The 20,611-nt window shown below is 37.7% G+C and overlaps 1 protein-coding gene across 2 annotated transcripts in view; it reads left to right on the forward strand.

The window, feature by feature from the left end:
- IBR5 (indole-3-butyric acid response 5) overlaps positions 1–19,484 on the forward strand; it is a 34,379-nt gene extending 14,895 nt beyond the window's left edge. Inside the window, exons 3-5 of one of the 2 annotated variants that reach the window (XM_020664620.2) lie at positions 6,783–6,840; positions 6,937–7,043; positions 18,688–19,484. In XM_020664620.2, coding sequence (XP_020520279.1) covers positions 6,783–6,840; positions 6,937–7,043; positions 18,688–18,995 — 473 coding nt within the window. In that variant the 3' untranslated portion in view covers positions 18,996–19,484. The remainder of the gene's footprint in view (positions 1–6,782; positions 6,841–6,936; positions 7,044–18,687) is intronic. The other variant, XM_088849700.1, reaches the window with a different exon arrangement.
- The last annotated feature ends 1,127 nt before the right edge of the window (positions 19,485–20,611 follow it).

A 20,611-nucleotide genomic window follows, 5' to 3' on the forward strand; every position in this document is an offset into this window, starting at 1 on the left:
ATGTTTGCCCTAGAGAGAGAAAAACCCCATAGTAGAGGAAATATCATCTAAAGTACAGTAATTAAGAAGATGAAGAAAATGTAAATCAATGAGGAAAAATAACCTGCTCTTTCTAGAATTTGGGGTTCATATATAGACCCTTCAAAAAATAATGATACCTGGAACAAGTTCCACTGGTCAACAAGGAGGTGTGCTGCTAGTATAAGCTATCTAGGAGGTGGGCAAGCATTTGTCTACAAAGAGATAGGCAGCCATTGGCCAAAAAAGAGGTGGACTTGGTGGGGTAGGTTATGCTTGAATTAAAGAGGATTTTTTGATGGGATAGGATTTCCATATGATTAACACTTTTTCATTGGTACGAGTACGATGTGGGTGTTAGACATGGCCACAGGTTATCAAACTCTTTAAGCCTTAAAAAATAGTTGGTGTGTGTGTGTGTGTGTATCTTTTGTGAATAGTGCTTATATACATAATTTTTTGTGTTTTGTGTGGGCATCTTTTATGTATAAAGCACAATGTTTTTTGGGTAAATGTATAAAGCACAACTTTGGTTCGTGCATACGCGTTATTCAATAATTGCTCTGGCATGGGTTCGGCATGGTAACTTAGCTTTATACCTCCCTAAGGCCAAATGCTTCTCCCATGTTTTATGCTCCCAATGCTCCCTCAGGTAAAAACACTCTATCTAATATTATTAATGAAGCCCATATCAGGGGATGTAATTTTCTTCAATCCCACAATTAACCCAAGGGCCAACCTCAAAATATGCATTCAATATCTACATGAATAAAAACAATTTCCTAATACTCCATGGAGATTCATCCAATTTTTGGACATTCATTCCTAAGTTTTTAAATTGTCAACTTTCAATTATCTTTTAAAAATACTCATTTAAGGTGGATCCAGAAATTTTTTAAATAAAAAAATGCTCTAAGAAAGTCTCTTACTAGAGGAAGTATGCAGTATAATCCTTCATATGATCTGTCAATAATAGTAGCAATATATTGATTCTAAGCCATATATTGAACAGCTTTGGTCAGTGAGGTGAGTAACTGCTTCAGTGGAGGATCCGGGAGGTTCATGTTATAACTTTTGTTTTTTACCAGTGATTCGAAATTGGACTGGATCGCACAATTTTCCCATTTTGGACAGAAACCAGTGGGGAACTGGTCTGAATCCCCATGGAATTGGGACTTGGATCATTTCCCCTGCAAAAATTTCTGTGAAATATTGTTTTTAGAGTGATTGAGAATGTTAAACATTGTTACGACTTAGGATAGGTTGCATGCTAAGATTTGGGCGATACAATGGAAGATTAGGGTAGTTACCTTCCCATTATAAAGGTGTAAGAAAGATAGAATTTCCAATTACAAAGGAACTAGAAAGATAGGATCTCCAATAATTGGAAAGGACCTAGAAAGATAGGATCTCCAATCTAAACATTAAAAAATGCATTTGACTAAGATTTACAATATAAATCTTGGTCATTTTAATAAAATGCTTCACTCATTTAGTAATTTTTTCAAAAGAAGCACCTTATCGAAATGAAGTTTGAATATTGTAACGTAACAAGGAATTCATTTAAGTAGACCAATTTTTTGCAATTTGCACCCATAATGTTTTCTTTACAACCAAACATGGGTGACAATATAAGATGATTTTGGTTGGGCTAGCAAAATACAGGGCAAAAGAAATATCGAATAAAATGTAGTTAGAACTTTGTAAATGTAGAGCACATGAATTTGTTGAGCCTTTTGCATACTTCTAACTCATGACTTGGAATCACATGCCTCGAACATGACAAGACATTAGAATAACATGCTTCTATTATTATAAGCCTTCATTAGTTTTCACTTTCCTTTTTTATTAGGCCTCCCCAAGCATTTCTATCCATATAAACTAATCTGAGGCGAACATTAAAGAAAAAAAAATAAAGACAAGTTGGGAGGCCAAATTCAAAAGCCAAAAGAACAAGTTGGGAGAAACTTGGTGACTACTACAGTACATTCCAAGAGAAAATATATTGGGCATTGCATGGTGTTTTTAATAATACGATAAGCTTATGCAATTTTTTGTTTTGATTAGATGTCTAATTTATCATTGCATGGTGTTTTCTCTTTTGTATTTCTATTGTCTATGCGAATTTAGAGTTAACCAAGTTCTAAGTGAAAAAACATCTCTGATTTTTCAATTACCTTTAGGTAAGAAAAACCAAAAAGGTTAAATGTGCGATAGAAACAAGGAGCTCATGAAGACATGTGCGCGATGAGTAAGAGCTTAATATCATGTAAAAGATCTTCCACATGTTATGTGTTAGGCCAAATGTACATCAACATATCCTCACATGACCATAAAGGTAGAGAAAAAGATTAAAACAAAAGGTGTACGTTGACTATGGGTCTCTACACTATATTAGAAGACAAGCAGAAAATTTTAAAAAATGAGTTTTGTTTTGAAGCATTGATAAATAAAGCTAACAAAATTGTCCATATATGCTTTTTTTTATTTTATACAATATCAGCATTGTCTAGACTATGTGCATGCACGTGCTGCTGTTTGTGTGTGTATGTGTGTGTGTGTATGTGCGTGCATGCACGCCCAGCAAGATGAGGAGCATGCTTGCTTGAGAAATCAAACTGCTAGTGATTGCAAGATGGATGCATTGCTAAATAAAAGTTGCAAGTATCGGATGCACATAATTCATACTAGAATTGATGGAGAATTCAAGAATTCAGCAAAATCATCGTGAGGAGCGCACTAGTATTTGATTGTGGTACTAGTAGGAAATAACAAGGTTTGTGAACTAGAGGTTTGAGATGTGTATCCTTTCTCTATATTTAGCATTTGAATAAGGAAAAGCTTAATATTAAAATAAATGAGATTATAGAATATAATATTGTGTTATATAATTCTTTTGGAAGAAGAATCCAACACATTTTGAGAAGAATCTAGTCGAGTTAACTTCCATTTGTACATGTTCTGAAGACTCCTCTCTTTGTGATTCTTTGAAAGGAAGAGTCTAGCCATGTCCATGCTGTAACTGTCATTGTACCTATGTCCAGCAGATAGTTACCCGATCGCATACCAAGGTAGCAATTCCGGTTTGGAGTTGGGACACCGCAATTCCTAGGATGAAACACGAATTTGGAAGCTAGAAATCACGTTTCCTAGTTTTGTGGAATGTGTTCCAAATTATTATGTGAATCTCGATTCTTGGAAGGTTGGAATCTAGATTCCATATCATCGAATTTGTGATTCATAGTTGCATAGCAACGCGATATAATATGTGCGAGACGTTGATTCCAAGTTTTTAGGAATTGTGAATCCATGTTGTTTGGAAGCGAGTTCCACATGAACAAAAAGCATAGTTCTTAGATATACCAAACAATGTTTCGATCAACATCAAATCAAGTTCTAATGACACATAATCAAGATTCAACGCATTTATTGAATGAAATATGCTTACAAATTATGTGTTGCGGGAGGAGCTTCAGGAACCTATTCAATGTCAGTAGAGGAGTTCTAGGAACTCTTTCGTATCATGTTACAATTTTGTGCAAGGTGAAGTACCTATGCTTTGGGTTTTGAGACTGTGATGTTGTGAGAACCAAAACGCCTTAAAAAACTCTTGAGATGAGTCCACGTACAATAATCTTTACCAAGTTACCTAACTGATTCATCAATTTATAAATCACAAAGTGGGTGGCAGTCTGACCTCAAGATAAGACATTTGGGTGGAAGCCCCACCTCATGGTAAGATGTTCATAAACGATGCTCCCAATAACCAATGCTTATTATTGATCATTTACTATGCCAAATAAAGGATTATGTGGGGCATATTTGGTGGTTGATCAGTAAAATACCTATAAATGATCATCTATCGACTACGATACTAAGTCGCCTACGATACGAAGTAAAATGTTTATCATTCGATGTCTCATTGTATATTTGGTGGGGTATGGACTGAAACCCCTAAAAGAAAAAAAAAAAAAACAACAAAAAAAACAAAAAAAGAAATGGGTTAACGGTGTATGAAATTCATGGCCACTTGCGGCCTTTGGATTTTGAGGAAAATGCAACATCTTGGTCTTTTAATATAATACCAAGCTATGGTATCATCCATGGTATTTGCTAGGTTTTACATAGCTAATTTGGGTCAAGCTATGGTATCATGTATGTCTATTCCCCCAATGATTTATTTCAAACTTTAAATCTTTTCTCACAAAATACTTCTCTCCTATACCGGAGGTGATGGGTGCACGATTCTTGAATTGTGGGAGTGTTAATTCCCAATCGATGGGGACAATGATTCTAGTAATGTAGAAATCACAATTCCTATTTTGTCGGATTACGGTTCCGGAAGTCATTGAACCATGGGCGGCACATGTGCGATTCATGAAGGAGATTCAATTCAAATATGATGGGATACCGATTGCTACAAATAAGAATCACTGTTCCTATTTTATTGGATCGCAATTCCGATTATTGGGAATCACGCATCCAATGGATTTCATTGTTCCGATGGCAATTCCAAGATTAGAAATCATCTAGCACATGCGATTCTGCAATTTCGATTCCTGAAATGAATCGGAATCACAGGCGTTTCCAACAAGTATAGTTCAGCCCTGTCCCAACTGAGTTCGTAGCCTAAGGTGAAGAATCCTTCGAACAGAGATCAACTAACAAGATGGAGATCCTTGTGGACTATTTAGTCGTTCCATATTATTTGTTCAAGGTGAGCATAATGGCCCCATCTTCAAGGGTGGGGACATGGTGGTGTGTGAGTGGATTAGAGATTTGGTTATATCTTGTGCTCTTATCCTTATCGAGTTCCATGGTGAAGCAGAATTGGTGGGAGATTGGTTGTTGTTGACGCATTCCGGTCCTACTAGTGATATCATTCAAAGAGAATCAGTGTGAACATGCATAGAGGATCAGTATGGACCTTGGTTTGCTCAGGATATCAGACGAAAATACAATTTGCCAAAAATATATTGGATGGGCATGGATACGGAGTAATGATACGTAGGTCGAATATCCCTCTCGTATGGTTTGGGTCCTGAATTTGACAAACTAGTGGTAAGTTCAATTGTTTTTTGAGAAAACCAGTAAACACCAATTCTTAAGTGATGCTTCTCAAGTGTCTTGGGTGCTAACTGATCGAGGGATGTATAACTGAGCCGTGTTTAGTTAATGGTGAGGTGGTCAATTCTTCAGCATTGTTAATTAGAACTGGGTGGACAAAGTGGAGATGTGCTTCCGGAATCCTATGCGATCATCGCATACCAGTAAAACTGAAGGGGAAGTTCTATAGGACAGCTGTGAGACAGGTCATGCTTTATGGGACAATGATGGGTGGTCAAGGAACAAAATATTCATAGAATGAGTATAATTGAGATGAGGATGTTGAGATGAATGAGTAACAAGACAAAAAAGGATAGAATTTGAAACGAATACATCCAAGGGAACTTAGGGGTGGTTCTAATAGGTGATAAGATGAGGGGAAGTAGACTTAGGTGGTCTGGCTATGTGTAGCTCGACCTATAGCAACACTTGTTAGGAGGGCAATTCGGTTCAAGTGGAAGGCTCTAAAAGGGGAAGGGGAAGGCCCAAAAGGACATGGATGGATGGAAGTAGTGAGAAGAGATATGGTAACTTACGGTCTGGCTCAAGGTATGTCCTTTGATAGAGCGGAATGTCCAAACAAGTTTTGTGTAGCCGAACCCAATTAGTTGGAATAAGGCTCGGATAATGATGCTAAACATGGAGTGGACATAATGTTTAATGTTTTAGATTTGGGAGTAATGCTTCTGCCATTGACTGCTGTATGAGTTCACTTGTATGCAGACAAGAATATAGAAAAGGATCAATTCAAAGAACATCAATGGAAAAAGTGTAACTCCACTTGAGATCCATGAGGGCCAATTTTGGTTGTTGCATTTGTTTTGAGCTTGCCTATGGAAACTTCGGTGGGGGCACTACTTTTGGCCTGGTTCTGTGAGCATGATTCGCATTGGTAGGAAAATGAAAAACTGTTCTTGTCGTAGGCTTTAAATTCAGAATTTTCTGTGGTTCCCAATTGTTGTAATTTTTTGTATATGCATGCATACACACACACGCACACATATATATAATTGTTATGCAGTATCTACATTTGTTGTTATCATATATATTTCTATGAATGTATGTACCTATGCATGTCCATGCATGTATGTTTGTTGGTGCATCATGCACTCCAATTCAATTTATATTTGTCACCCTACTGTCATAGAGCCTTTGTAATATACAAAATTATTGCAGTTTGTGGTGTGGACTGTTGGTATTCATTACAATGGTCTCTTTTGTGTGTTTATCACAATTGATGCTGAGTATTTGAGCATTGCCTCCATGATTGCTATGACTCAGAGTTATAGCTTAAAGTGATTTCTGTGACAATTTTGACCTGTAATGTTGGTTGTTGTTTATGAAATTTCATGCAATTTTGTGATGCTATATCATCAGAAGTCTAGTTTTGCTGCACAAATTGGTATGTACTGTTGGGTTTTGTGACAACCTTTGGCAACTGAAGTTGGTTTGTCTAAGTTGGTGTTGTATCATTCTGGATGACCTTTCGGTAGATTTTATTAAAGATTTTATGTCTAAGTTGGTGTTGTATCTTTCTGGATGACCTTTTGGTAGATTTTATTAAAGATTTTATTGGAAATGTGTACTTAAGTTGATGGATACAGAATATTTGTGCTCACAAATATGGTGATTTTGATTCTTCTTTTTTTCCCATGCAGAACAGGTTGAGAAGGAAAGGGAACGTGTTCTTGTTCATTGCATGTCAGGGCAAAACAGGTTGATTATTTTTGTTATATGATCTTATAATTGACAGGCATGTTGTATCTTATATCCTATTCAATGATTGAATAACTCGCATCACCATTGGAACAGATCCCCAGCTATTGTAATTGCATACCTCATGAAATGCAAAAGATGGAGACTCGCTCAGAGTTACCAATGGGTTAAGGATCGCAGGCCATCAGTGAACCTTAGTCCAGGTAATTTCATGTCACTATTCAATCTCATGGAATTACCGTCTGTCCAAATCTCTGCTTTCATGTTACAACTTATAGAATTATGATGGGAATTTCCTTCTAGTTTATGGATGACACTAAGTTAGGACTTGTGCACTTTTGATAGTAACATCTAGTATTGCCCTGAGGTATGTGTGATTTGTGATTCTCGTAATTGGCTTGATTAGGGCTATAGTGGTGTGGCCCTTTGTCTACTCTCTTCCTTAACTTCTAAGGACACTGAATTAGATGGATACTTCTGAAACTGTTTTACTTGGGTGGGCCTTGGAATGGGCCAAAAAACACATATTAGTGGTTCTTATTTTGGATAATTGAATAAAAATAATTATTATAATGAGCACATATAGTTTGTTCCTGTGGGAGCAGAATGTTTCACTTCCTCCCTCAGGCAAAAGGCTCAGGAGGATTTTCTTGATCAAATCCACAAAAGAATCGCCATATGAACGCTTTCAGAAAAGGAAAAGGGGATCTTAAGTTCGTAAACGCATTCATCTGACCCATAGTTACAGGGATCTTCTAAGGAAAAGGATTCACTCCGCTTTGAAAGCTCAATCCCTCGCTCCGAGACACAGACCTCAATTCCAGGCGATTCCGTGATATTTGGGATCTCATTTCGGGAAATTAGGGAGCTTGATTCCATGTAAATGTGATCCAGATGCCTATGCCAAAAATCATTCTATAATCCAGCGGAACCACGATTCCACCAACTTGGAACCGATTATCCTCTACTTTCAGAAGTTTCACCAGCATATGTTTTGTCCCAATTACAATGGAGTGTGGATCTCCAATTTTTCAATACCAAAAAACTTTCTGAATGTTGTGATTTCCTACGTATTGTGTAGTACACAACTATTCACACCTTGTGATTTGTGTCTTGTATCTCATTTCAAAGAATGGCAACAATTGTGAGCAAGGAGAAAGAAGGAAGGAGTGGAAGGGTCGTGCTGGAGAATATTGAGGAATGAGGACGTGATCAATGCGCTTCACTTCATTGGGCCTAGTTCATTGGGTCATGTCCACTTCATGTAGGACTTCTATCATTTGAGTATTGATCAACCAATTCGAGCCCCTCGTGGGCTTGCCTTTCTGGTGATGGAATAACATGTATGCTTGGAAAATGTGACTTCTCGTTTGTATGTCATTGAGCCCCTAGCAATCCTTTCTAAATGTTGTGATTTCCTATGTATTGTGTAGTACACACTATTCACACCTTGTGATTTGTGTCTTGTGTTTAATTTCAAAGAAAGGCAACAAGTGTGAGCAAGGAGAAAAGAGGGGAAGGAGACACAAAAGTTAGTCGCGCTACGGTTATATTAAGGAATGACGACATGATCAATACGCTTCACTTCATTGGGGCTAGTTCATTGGTCATGTCCACTTCCTGTAGGACTTCTATCGTTTGAGTATTAGGCAACAAATTCAAGCCCTTGGTGGGCTTGCCTTACGGGTGATGGAATAACATGTATACTTGGAAAATGTGAGGTCCTTCTCGTTTCTATGTCATTGAACCCCTAGCAATCCTTGCCGAGGTCAAGGACACAAAGCTCTCTTCGTGCCCTAGGACTCATGTAGACTATATTGGATTTAAAGAGAATTTCATTAACATGATTCTTGTCTACTTTGGTAGTTGGTTTTGTGAATTTGGATGAAGCTAAACATATTGTTCATTGGAATTCGCTCTCAAATTACAATACATGGAAAAGTGAACTTTAGGAATCTCAATCCTATGCACAGTGGAACACGATCCTGTTTATTAAGAAACCTATGCGAATAAGAAACACGCTCCTGTATGGAACACACTCCCTGAAAGTGAGGGATCTCGGTTCCTTTACATGACCATGTATGGACCTTGTTCCCCCCCCTGCCACAGAACTTCGAGCCTGCCTCACTAGACACTCCCGGTCATGGAGCTCTTGTTGCTACCATTCTGGGTAACTATGATCTAACCATCTGACCATCCAAAAGTTGGGCAGTCTTTGTTCAATTCTAGGACTTGATTAGTTTTTAGGTAGGAGCAAATGTACATTTTACTCTTGCAGGAGTGTTAAATATTTTTAATGAGATAATTAGGCAAAGACTAGATGGTCCTACAAGACCATACTCTTCATTGGGCCCTCACCTAAATCCACCACTTTTGATTGTGCGAGGGACCGACAAAAGCTCCAAAATCAGTCTTAACGTTCAAAATCATTTTCCAATAAGAATTAGGTTTTACTCAAACCCACCCTAGGGATCAAACTGCACTATCCATTTTAGACATTTTATTTGCGAGACTTGGCTTCAGATTCTTCGCATACGTTTTCAAAACTTTGTGACTTTCCCTGGATATAGGTAAGCTCAAGTTTGGTTATTGGCATCGTTCTTTCCAATTTTTGTCTTTGAACCTTTGCTCTTCTAGTTTTTACTTTTCATCTCATGATGCTCCACATCTCATTTTAATGTATTCTTGCCACAATTAAACCTAGTCACCTAAATCTTCAATTATGTTCTATAATCTTGGAAAATAACTCTCTTCTTGCTACCATAAATTTGTTGGACCTTGTTGTTCCAACCTTCTCTTGAACGAGGACAAGTCCCTCTACCTTCAAGTCTTGGAAAAATTGTTCTCCCAAGCCTTAGACATGTTGTATTCTTCAGTGATCATGAGGGTTAATTTTTGGATTGAGCCTGGGAACTAGGGAAGGCCTAGGTCCAAGTTAGCACCTCAGACTCGGCTAGTTCCAGTTAGACTGGGTCGAGTCTTCAAAAAAGAAACAAAAAAGAAAATAAAATCTTGGAATTGATGGGATTCAATTTGTTCTCATGGTTTTTCACTTGGACCCAGTTTCCTCCTTGTACTGGCACCTAGTGCTCGAGGTTTTCAGTGACTTGTTTGAATTTAAGTTAAGACTCAATGAGTTTTGGTGCAATGGTTATGTCACGACCACGTAGCCTGGACTCATGTAAAGCATTGAGGCCATTTTGAGATCTTTGCCTTATGTGTCTGCACTACGAAATTCTCATGCTTAGTTCGATTGGTCAACCACTGTGGAAATCCTTGTTAGTAAAGTAATGCTCTAGATGCAACCAATAAGATAATAGAAAAGAAATGCTCTAGTAACAAAACTTGTAAGGCTCGTTTATCACAATATTGTTAAGATTGGACTAGAGGCTGGAACGGTGATGGCACTGATACGGTCAAACCAATTGAATCAGACTGGTTCTTTGGTTATTGTCCAATAATTTAAAGATAAAAATATAAGGAAAAAAACAAAAGATTGAGAAAAATGACAAATGAATATGAGCTATCAAAATTGGAAAATTTGAGTAATTGACGAAAAGAATTAGATTACTCATTTCACTATTCATATCAATATCAGAATACGGAAAAAAAAAAAACCACATTCTAAACTAGGGAACAATTTCATGGTTTAGTATTTCCCATTAAACAACCAATGATCAATTTTTAGTATAAATTTAAAAAGATAGGAAATGCACAGAATTGTAATTAGGGAAAAATCTCTCTATATATGAATACTCCCTATTTTAAGTGAAGCATTTAAGTATACAGTCCAAAATAAAATTTTGACAAATAATTGAAAAACAAGAAAAAGCATTAGTAGACTAAAAAATGTTCCAAATCCACAAATTAAGCATATACCTAAAACATTTTACTATTAAAGCCAAAAACCGCTTCAGAATGAATGGAAGAAACGACCCAATGCAATTTTTTGGAAAACAAACTTCATTGTTTGTAATTTGTAAAATCCTTAAAAAATAAAACATATTTACAATTTTTCCAACTTTTTCCAATCCAAAACAAATAAACGCAAAAACAAATGTATTGGACTTGGGGGTAGAAAACTACGGATTGAGTGGCTAGAATATGTTCGGAAAATTCGCCTGAAGGTTACCCAAATCTTAGTGCTTTCTTCAAGTTAGAATGAGAAAAATTTGGCAGTCTTTTCATTGTGTCTAAAACATTGAAACCCTAAATGTTTTTACCAAAATGCCCCTTATCAAACTCGAAAGGGGAAAGGCCCCCTAAAAGTTGACATATTTTGAGTTAAAAATTGAAAAATCCGAAGGTATTTTAGACCTTATGGGGCCATATTGGACGGGCAAATTTGGTCTCGAACCGGTGGACGGTCCACTTGTTCGAGCCCTGTTCGATTGCCATTCTTGTCTTGGTCGTTTGGATCGACCAAGACAAGAATGGCCACCGGTCCGGCAGTTCCTATCCGAACAGGCCGGTCTGATCTGGTCTTAAAATCATTGGTTTTTCTTGCTGGGGATGTGTGTGCAAGTGCACTCAGCATGTGTATCAATACATATTCCTGTCGTTAAGTTGTGCTAGAACAATTGGAGGGTCAACTTTTTAGTTGCCATTTTTAGTCTTTTTGTGATTTCTTAATAGGCTGGTGCTCTCTTTTCGATCCCTCTTTCATCCAAATTTTTCTTTTTGTCTTCTTTTCTTGTTATCTTTATTTTTTGTTATCTCAACCACGGTGATCATGAATCTGGAAAGAAAGGTAAAATTAGAGATTACACAATAGAATTTTTTAAAATATTTATTATATACCATATGTTTTATATTTTAGCAGAGGGACATTTGATGCATGATATACTCTTCCATCATCTATTCATGTTATTGGATGCCTCTAGTAAAGGGTATCGAACCATCTATTCAAGTATGCATGTATTTGCTCAATCTGCATTATTTTTCAAACTTCAAGTTTTATGATCACAGGCAAAAATATATTGATTTTTGTCAGTATTTTAAAACCTGAACTCACTCCATGAACCGTGCAAAGTTAGGTTTGGATGAACTTGGCATGTTCTAAGTTGACCTGGCAAGTCTTGCCCCCACCACATAGAAAAAGTAAAAACAGTTATGAAAATATTGGAAAAATAGGAGAACATTAAAAAAAAAATTTAAAAAGAAAAAGAAATAGCGTAAATATTAATTTGAATATGTTTCTGGGCTTGCTTTGATATTTTGTCATTTTTGGCATTGAATTCTAGTGTGTCATTGAATGATATTGCAAATTATGATGACTCAAATCAATATCCAAGTTCTTTTTGTTTGCAGTGTAAATCATAGAATCATTGAATGACGCATTAGAATTCGATGCCAAAAATGAAAAAATATCAAAGAAAGCCCAGAAACATATTAGTGGGGATGATGGGTCCCTACTCATTTTATTGATAATCAGAGAAGGATATACATTCATTTTTCAACCCTTGGTGAGGGAACACTAGAAACATCAGATACAAGAAAAAGATTGAAAATCTGGGGGCTGAGCACGCTGCACCGTTGCTGCATCGATGAATATCCAAGTTCCATCTTCATATTAAAGAAGTTCAACATTCAACCAAATACACAAAATATACTAGTAGATTCACACAGATAGTCTGCTAGAGACATAAAGACCCACAAAAATAAAGAGATACGCCGATCCTAAGTGCAGTCTACAACCAATATGAATGTCATGGAGTATCATGCTGATACTCTGTCTTCGTAGTGGCCCTCAAATGTATGTATCTGTTAGCTAGCCCCTAATCCAAAGCCTCCAAGGTTTGTCCAACTCTCATTCTGACCGCCACCGCCTTTGTTGTACTCACCTTCCACTTCTGCCACATTGGCCCCTGGTGTAGCCATAATCAACGTCTTCATTGTTGCTAGGGGCATCATCTTCTTGCCCATTTTCATGTTTTTGGTCCACCTATTGAATCTCTTTGACAGTTCCCTCCTCTCCTCCTTATTTATTGGACCAATCGCATCTATAAAGCCATTCCTCTGCAGGATCCTTTACAAATATGTAGTTGAAATTATGGGGTCATAACACCACACTTCCCTCCTCAATTGCCTCTTGTTTGGTTTAAATTATAGTGCATGTACACCAATTTATGGAGCTCTTCTCATGCCAACCTATTCCTCCTTGTGGTATGGATCCATGGGAATGTAATTCAGTTTTGCTCACGCTTTGTGGAGGAACATATTTGGCTTAGGGTCTTGATTGCAATTCTTTGCAAGTTGGGGGTGTCACCTCTACGTATTTCCCACTACTTTACTGAAGTAAGGAGAAGACAATTTACTCAAGTGAGAGTACAATCACATAGTAAAATACAATGGGCTAGCATGATGCTTTGAGTCTCCAAGCATATGAAGCTTTGAAAGCTACCTTGACTCTGATTGTGAGACTTTTTTATTTTGGATCAAGTTGTCCGTGAGTGACTTCTTGCGTGTGGCTTGTCCTAAATTCTCCTTGTTCATCCATATATAGATCAAGCTTACATAATAATGCCCCTAAACGAAGTAAGGTTATAAAGGTGCATCACATAGATGCATTATGCGGTGTAAAGAACATCATGTGATTGGTTATTGTCTTCCATTTCTCAGCATAGTCCATTACTCGATCCAGTTCACCGATTTCTCTCAACATGAGGTCAATATAGTTAGCAGTGCATGGGTTTGAGACCAAATGCTTTCTCCTTCTCATATGCGTCTACCCTGCATCCACACAGTTTTCTGCACTAGTGGTTATGACTTGAGCTACATGCTCCTCCTCAAAAGCCTCCAGCACATTATCAAGCAACTTAAATAGGAGCCTCCCACTATTGACTTTGTTGTAGGCATCTATGCTTGTGCAGAAGACCATGCCTCATGAACAAGATACCGGAAATTTGATCAGGGTCCTTCAGTTCAAGTTCTTCTAGCCATTTGATATTATTTTCACCCTTGTCCTTTGCTACATCACCTTAATAGTCCTTTGAGAATAGATCAATTTGGGCCACCTCCTCATCCTAGCGAAGTCCCCTCAAGCTCATTTGTAGTCAGTGGCTTGAATTTGGGCCAGCATTTGCTCTAGTGGTTATTATGGGTTCATAATATTCACTATTTGCCACACTCTTTGCCACATTGAATGAGATGGTGGCATCATGAAACCACTTACCAATTGTTTTCGAGATGCACTTAATTGTTTTTGCCCATGTGGACTTATTGGAGTCTTGAGCTCTGAGGAGCTTGGATAGAAATGGGTAGGCTCCATAGACAGGGCACAGGCTGTGAAGTTTGCGAAGGCTGAGAACTAGTATGAGGTCATCTCCTCTCAAACATGCTGGAAGACCTGAATAATGTCAGTAAGCATCTCCCTGTGTCAGGTACTATATGACCGAGTTTTGAAGGTACTACATGACTCGGTCCAGCTCCTAAGGAACCCATATCATTATCCCTTCCCTTGCTGTGCTGCTGTTTGTGCATATCATCTAGACTAGACCTCCTTTTATAAACAAATTGGGTCTCAAAATTTTCTCATTGAGAACGTGTGTAACATATTACCGGAATCATGATCGATTTAGTCTAAGAAGACATCTAGAAATATATTTCAAATACACGCAAGTGTGAAAATAATTTTATTAACTGGTTTATTTGAGAGAAAATGTTAGTTTGGAAACTAAGCACGCTAGAGGCTTAAAAATAAAACAAAAACATCTTATTGGCATCATCAAGTTAAAAAGAAGTGATCCCATATGGATGCATGTAAAAAACATTTGTATACTTCATTGTCTGAAAGAATGTTTATTTACTGAATTTTTTTAGAGGAAATGTTAATTTGGGTGTAGTCTAAGCATGCTAGATGGATGAAAAGCCAACCAAAAGCATCTCATTGACAGCATTAAGCTAAACAAAATACCCAAGAAGTGATACCCACCCACATGCATAAAATATTTTTGTATACATTGAATTGTGAAAAATTGTTCATTTAGAGATTCTTTTGAGAGGACATGTAAGCTTTGTAAACAAAGCAAGCATGCTGGAGCATAGAAAACGTACCAAAAACATCTAATTGGCATCAACGAGTTGAAAAAATAAAAAAAATAAAGAAGTAACAATCTAACAATTGATACCCACAGGCAGACATGTAAAATATTCCCATATACATCAAAATAAAAAATGTAAATTTTGTTCGCTGATTTTTTTAATATAGTGCAAAAATAACAAGATCTAGTGATATTTGTCCCAAAAAAGAATCGTTCATATGACTTCAGATTGAAAAATAAAATTGAATCTCGTTTACTCAATGTCTTAAAGCAGAACCCCCTGAAGATGTATCCAGCCGGAAACCAGCTCTCCGATCTCTGTAAATGGATCCTTAAATGGCCAAATCGAAACCCCTAAATTGATCCCACAAAGGTGCAAGGGAGACAATTTGACTATTTAGTATTCAACTTGGTTCTACTTGATTGGAAGATCTCAAAATTTTTGGCCAAAATCCTCAACCAGAATTGCAAATCTTGGATTTTCTAGATTTTGAGGAATTTTGTTTTAGTTGAATCCAATGTTTGATCAGATAGAGGAGCCGAAGTAGCCTCAAGCGCAAATTATCAAAGGCCGAAGGAGCTCAAGTTTACAAGAAAAGGGGGTCAGATTTCCACCCATTGTATTTCCTTTTTTTTTTTGCTTTTTTTTTGTGCTTTTTTGTGTGTGTTGGGCTCGGCAAGTCTTGTTGGACTCAGTCCCGACTCGAGGACTCGCGTGAGTCCAGCAGAAAACCACCTAGTCTGGATAGTGACCCATGCGGTTGTATCTATAGTAGGGTTCCCAGAGAGTTGGGGCTAGGGTTGGCAATTGGGACCCATGGACCCGACCCCGGATCTGGTCCAAGTCCAATAGCCTGGACCCAATTCAGGTTTGGGTCTGGGTCCGGGTCCAGCAGAAAACCACCTAGTCTGGATAGTGACCCATTCAGTTCTATCTATAGTAGGGTTCCCAGAGAGTTGGGGCTAGGGTTGGCAATTGGGACACGTGGACTTGATCCCAGATCTGGTCCAAGTTCAATAGCCTGGACCCAATTCAGATTTGGGTCTAGGTCTGGGTCCAGGCAGTCCCTCTTTGTTTTTTGAATTAAATATACATTTCCTTTTTCTTTTTTAATGTAAAAATTGATTTTCAGGTCGGGTCTGGGTCCCCCATAAACAATCCATGACCAGGTCTGGGTCTAGGTTTGGATCCCATAGTATATTTTTGTCTAGGTCCAGGTCTAGCCCAACTCAGACCCGACCCAGCCCGACCCATTGGCTCCCCTAGTTAGGGCCTTCTGAAACTGACAATGTGCCAGTTCCGGGTGAATCACCTGAATCTGACTATCCAAGTTGGCCTTAGCGAGTTTGATGATACTGATTTTTAATGGTCATCTAACCTTTTTCTCATAATCGTGCCTTTTTACTAAGATCCTTTCTACAGTGGCTTTTTTGACTCATTACCCTTCTTGTTGCTCCATCTTTGATGAATCCCCCAAGAAGTCTTTCATTTTGGATGGAGGATACACTGAGGTCTGAGAGCACAAAGTCTTGGCTCATGACTAAAGGAATTATGTTTGGACTTCTTATAGAAAGTTTGCCGTTGTTCTTGAAATTTGTCTTTGAACTCTTCTATGTCCTTACTTTCATCCTGTCCACTGTTCATTCTTTCTCCTGAAAAGATGACATTTTGTCAGCCAACTATCAAGGACCTCTTATTACTTCTCTCAATGAGCTTTCACCCTTCCTATGATTGAATAACATTTGCAATGGGGGCCAACTTCAAAATATCTTGGTTTATATCTTATGTGATTGAGTTTCTCCCATAACCTTTATGTTACTTGGTCATTTAGACTCCAAGCATTGGGACTCAATGTTATCATTCAACTAGTCAACTCATTGTTGGGTGTCCCGTCCCGTGGTGGGAGGGTACCAATGGAATTTGTCCTAGTTTAAATGGGCTAGGTGGGAAAAGTGGAAAAAGGGTGACTTGTTAACCAAGTCACCATCCTACACAAATAGGCTCTTACGTGTGGTTTTTTTGGTATGGGGAAATATTCCTCTTATATCTTTTTAAAAAGTGATAGAGATGGACCCTTTTTTAGGAAGTTATGGGATACACTTCTAAATATATTGTTATCCCTTGACCCATTTACAAAAAGGGGAAAATGTGGAAAACCCTTTTGTTGTTGACTCTTCTTGGAGTATTAGGAAAATACAGGGAGCCTTCTTTTATAAAGAAAAAGAAGAGAAAGAAAGTCATCATTCTCCTAGAGAGAAGAACAAGAGAGAGAACTTTTTCTTTTAGAAAGAGTGAAAGCCTCTGTAAAAAAAAGAAGTCTCTGAGAGATACGAACCTCAGAGAAGAAAACATAGAGAGTGAAGTCTCAAGAAGAAACCAGAGAGCCTAAAAAAAAACCTGTTTTCTTGGATGACCATTGTAACCAGTGAGTTTATAGTGGATTTGATCTCCTTTCTTCTGTGGACGTAGGTTGAAAAGGTGAACCATATAAATCCGATGCCAGTAAGATTTATTTCTTTATTTGCTTTATTGCATGATTTTTCATTCATACATACACGTACATCAGTTTTGGCATAAATTTGTTTCCCAAATCTTGGATCCGCTACGTGCATCCGCATTCGTGCGAGAGGGCTTTAACTGGGTGAGCCCAACAACTCACACTACCAATTTTATGATAGTTTTGGGAGATGGTCTTTCTTTATGTGCTTTCTGCTCTCAGAGGCTGGTGACACTGATGTTCATTGAGGTTAATTTAGAGGGGTTTCCTGAGCCTGTTGTGGACTAATATACTAGTCCGGCCCAATTAGAGTATATATTGAACATCTATGGGTTTTTAGGTAAACATTTTTTACCTGAGACAGCCTAACTTAGATGCAAATAAAATGTTCCTGAACGCCAATGCTCCTCTATTTGACATACATTCAGTCTAGTGTATTCAAATGATGAACTATACTTTTAGGAGAAGGGCAGGGTTGCTACCAATAGAGAAAGGGGGGATGGGTTTGTATTTGGGAAAATTTTATGAATGCATAGTTCGGTGTTCAATAGAGTTTGTGCAATGTAAACTTCAGGTGAATCCTGGAGGAACGTTTTTGGAACATTTTGTAGAGTATGTATTTTCAGGTATGTATAGCTTAAATAAATGCTCTTCGCAATGGGGTATTTTTCTATGATACACACTTTCAAATGTGTCAGGTTCTGTGAAATGCATTTCCATGTGTATGAGAAATTGTAGTAATCTATTTCGTGTTTTGAGACCGTTGGGGCATTAAGGAGTGTTTCTGATGGAATTTTAAATGCTGAAGGTGACAGGCTGAAAGCCAACTGATATTCCACAATGGAGCTCTCATAATGAAAAGTTGGATTTGGATCCCCCAAATCACATATATTTCAGAGGCACTTTCAATTGGATATTTTGTGGATTTTGGTGACCTTTTTACTGCTAAAGCAGAAGCTGCAGAACTTGCAGAACAGTCCCTTGTTATCTTACAAATAATCTCTCATTACTTTCAATTTAGAACTATATTTGTTCACATATTTCTAAAGTTTTAGAATTGAATGTTTGAAAACTTGTTTAGAAAACCAAGTACTGCCATGTAGTTAATAGAACTTCAAGCTATGTATGCACTGACGCACTGTTAAAGTTGAAATCTTTTTTCTCTCTCATCAAGGAAATGCCTCATTTTATATTCCTTATCATCTCATGACAATGCATATGAGTTAATTACTAACACTTTCTTGATACACTCACACATACATTATTGTATAAAGTTCTAACGTTTCTTTGACAATGGCCTCCGATAGCTGTCTATGAGCAGTTGCAGGATTATGAACGAAAGGTCTTTGGATCAAACGAGAGCAATCCAATCACTGTTTTCCCATCACCTGAAATTGCAAGTTCGTTTGGGTTTGGATTTCAAGCACCGAGTGCTGACCAAGTTTTGTTCCCGAAATTCAATGTACCGTCCTCAACTTCAATCTTTGATAGTGGCAGTTTAAACATGCCTCCACAGTCGTTCACTTTTGCAGCTGGGAAAGATGAGAAGGTACCACACAACCCATTTGGTGTTACCCCTCCAAATGGTGCCAATGCTCCCATGGATAGCTCTTAATGGGCCACTGTTAAGATGAGATATCTAAAGTGGTAGGGAACTTTAAATGCCTTTTCGGTTATTCCAAGAAGATCTCCAACATTTCGAGCTATGGAAGAAAGGGCAAAAGAAAGAATTAGCATGGGAAGATAGAGAAGAAAAAGGAATTATTCAAGCTTTTGCAATCCTTCCAGTCTTGTGATTGGTTTTTGTCGTCAATTGATATGAAGACATGTCTTTGTCGGTTGAATGGTGATGTCGGGTTTATTTGTAGAGCTGTTGCTTTCACTATCATAATAGCTCTCTTGAAGTTTAAGAAAATATAGTACCGATATACATTGAATTATTTTGTTCTTTACCATGTTGTAACTTTGTGCTCAACAGATGTAGATATTTTTTGTGGAGAATTATGGTCAGTAGTAATGTTTCATATATGAGGTGATGTATGAGAAACTTTGTTAGTTGTATACTGGATAAATGAATATTTGATGAGATTTGAACTGTTCCCAAGTAACCCCTGATACTTGCTTGTACTTCATAGAAAATCTAAAATTAAACACATCATCTCGTATGGACATTAAAATGAAACTGTCCATGTGATATTGGTTATAATTTATTTGATTTCTCATGGACTTTCAAGGGGAACCTGATGGTAATATTGACTGTTAAAAAAATTTCGACTTCGCATGGGCTATCATTGGGAACCTGATGGTCCCTCTGCAATCTTTAGATGCTAAAGATGTCATGTGTGAGTATGTCCTAGTCTATTCACGTAGCAAATAGTTCTCAAACAGAATATGGTTCGGACTCTACTATAGGAGACGTGCTTCTAGATCGATGGCTTGGTTGTTAACTTATTACCATTGGCCAGGTGGTAGAGCAGACCCTGCATCTTCAATAGGTCATGGGTTCTAATCCTTCGGGAAAGGGGTGGGGATTGTGGTGGTAGCAACCCCACATTCTAATCACACCATATGATGGTTTTCATTCCCATTGACACTACCATGCTAACACTTTGAAAACACTATCTCTTAAACTATTTGAAAAACAAAAGTATTTTTAAACTATTTGAAAAACAAAAGTATTTGAAAAACAAGTAGGTAGGGGGTATTTTTCCTACTGAATTATTCAAAAATAAATAAATAAATAAATAAAAACTATCACTAAAATTTTTTAAAAACTACCATTAGACTCACTTGTCTCCTCGCTCCTCTCTTTTTTGCATTTTTATCCTTAAAAAGTATTATTAGTAAAAAACAATTATCCTGTTCGGCTCCTTTCTCTCCCTACTCTTCCTCTTTCATATTAATCACCATCACCTGTCACACATCACTCCGGACAATCTTCCCTCTCCTCTCACTCTATTTCTCAATTTGGCCGATGAGCGGCTGGGCTACAATAGGGCTGAGCCAGGGCCAACCATGTTTAGGCCATCTTTTTTGCTTTATTTTTTTTCTTTGGCCCTGACAGGGCCAGGGCTAAGCCTAGAGTAGGACTCCCCTATAAGGATCAGGGCCAAGCTAGGGCTAGGACTTGCCCAGGACCGGCTCGTTGCGAATCGTATCAATGGTAGAAGTTCTACTACTAAAAAGGAATTTATGAGGAAAGGAATTTATATGAAGAATGTCAGTAATACC

This window comes from Amborella trichopoda, chromosome 10 (assembly GCF_054954075.1).
Source record: "Amborella trichopoda isolate Santa Cruz 75 chromosome 10, AtrichopodaSantaCruz75HAP2 v2.0, whole genome shotgun sequence".
NCBI classification, from domain to species: Eukaryota; Viridiplantae; Streptophyta; class Magnoliopsida; order Amborellales; family Amborellaceae; genus Amborella; species Amborella trichopoda.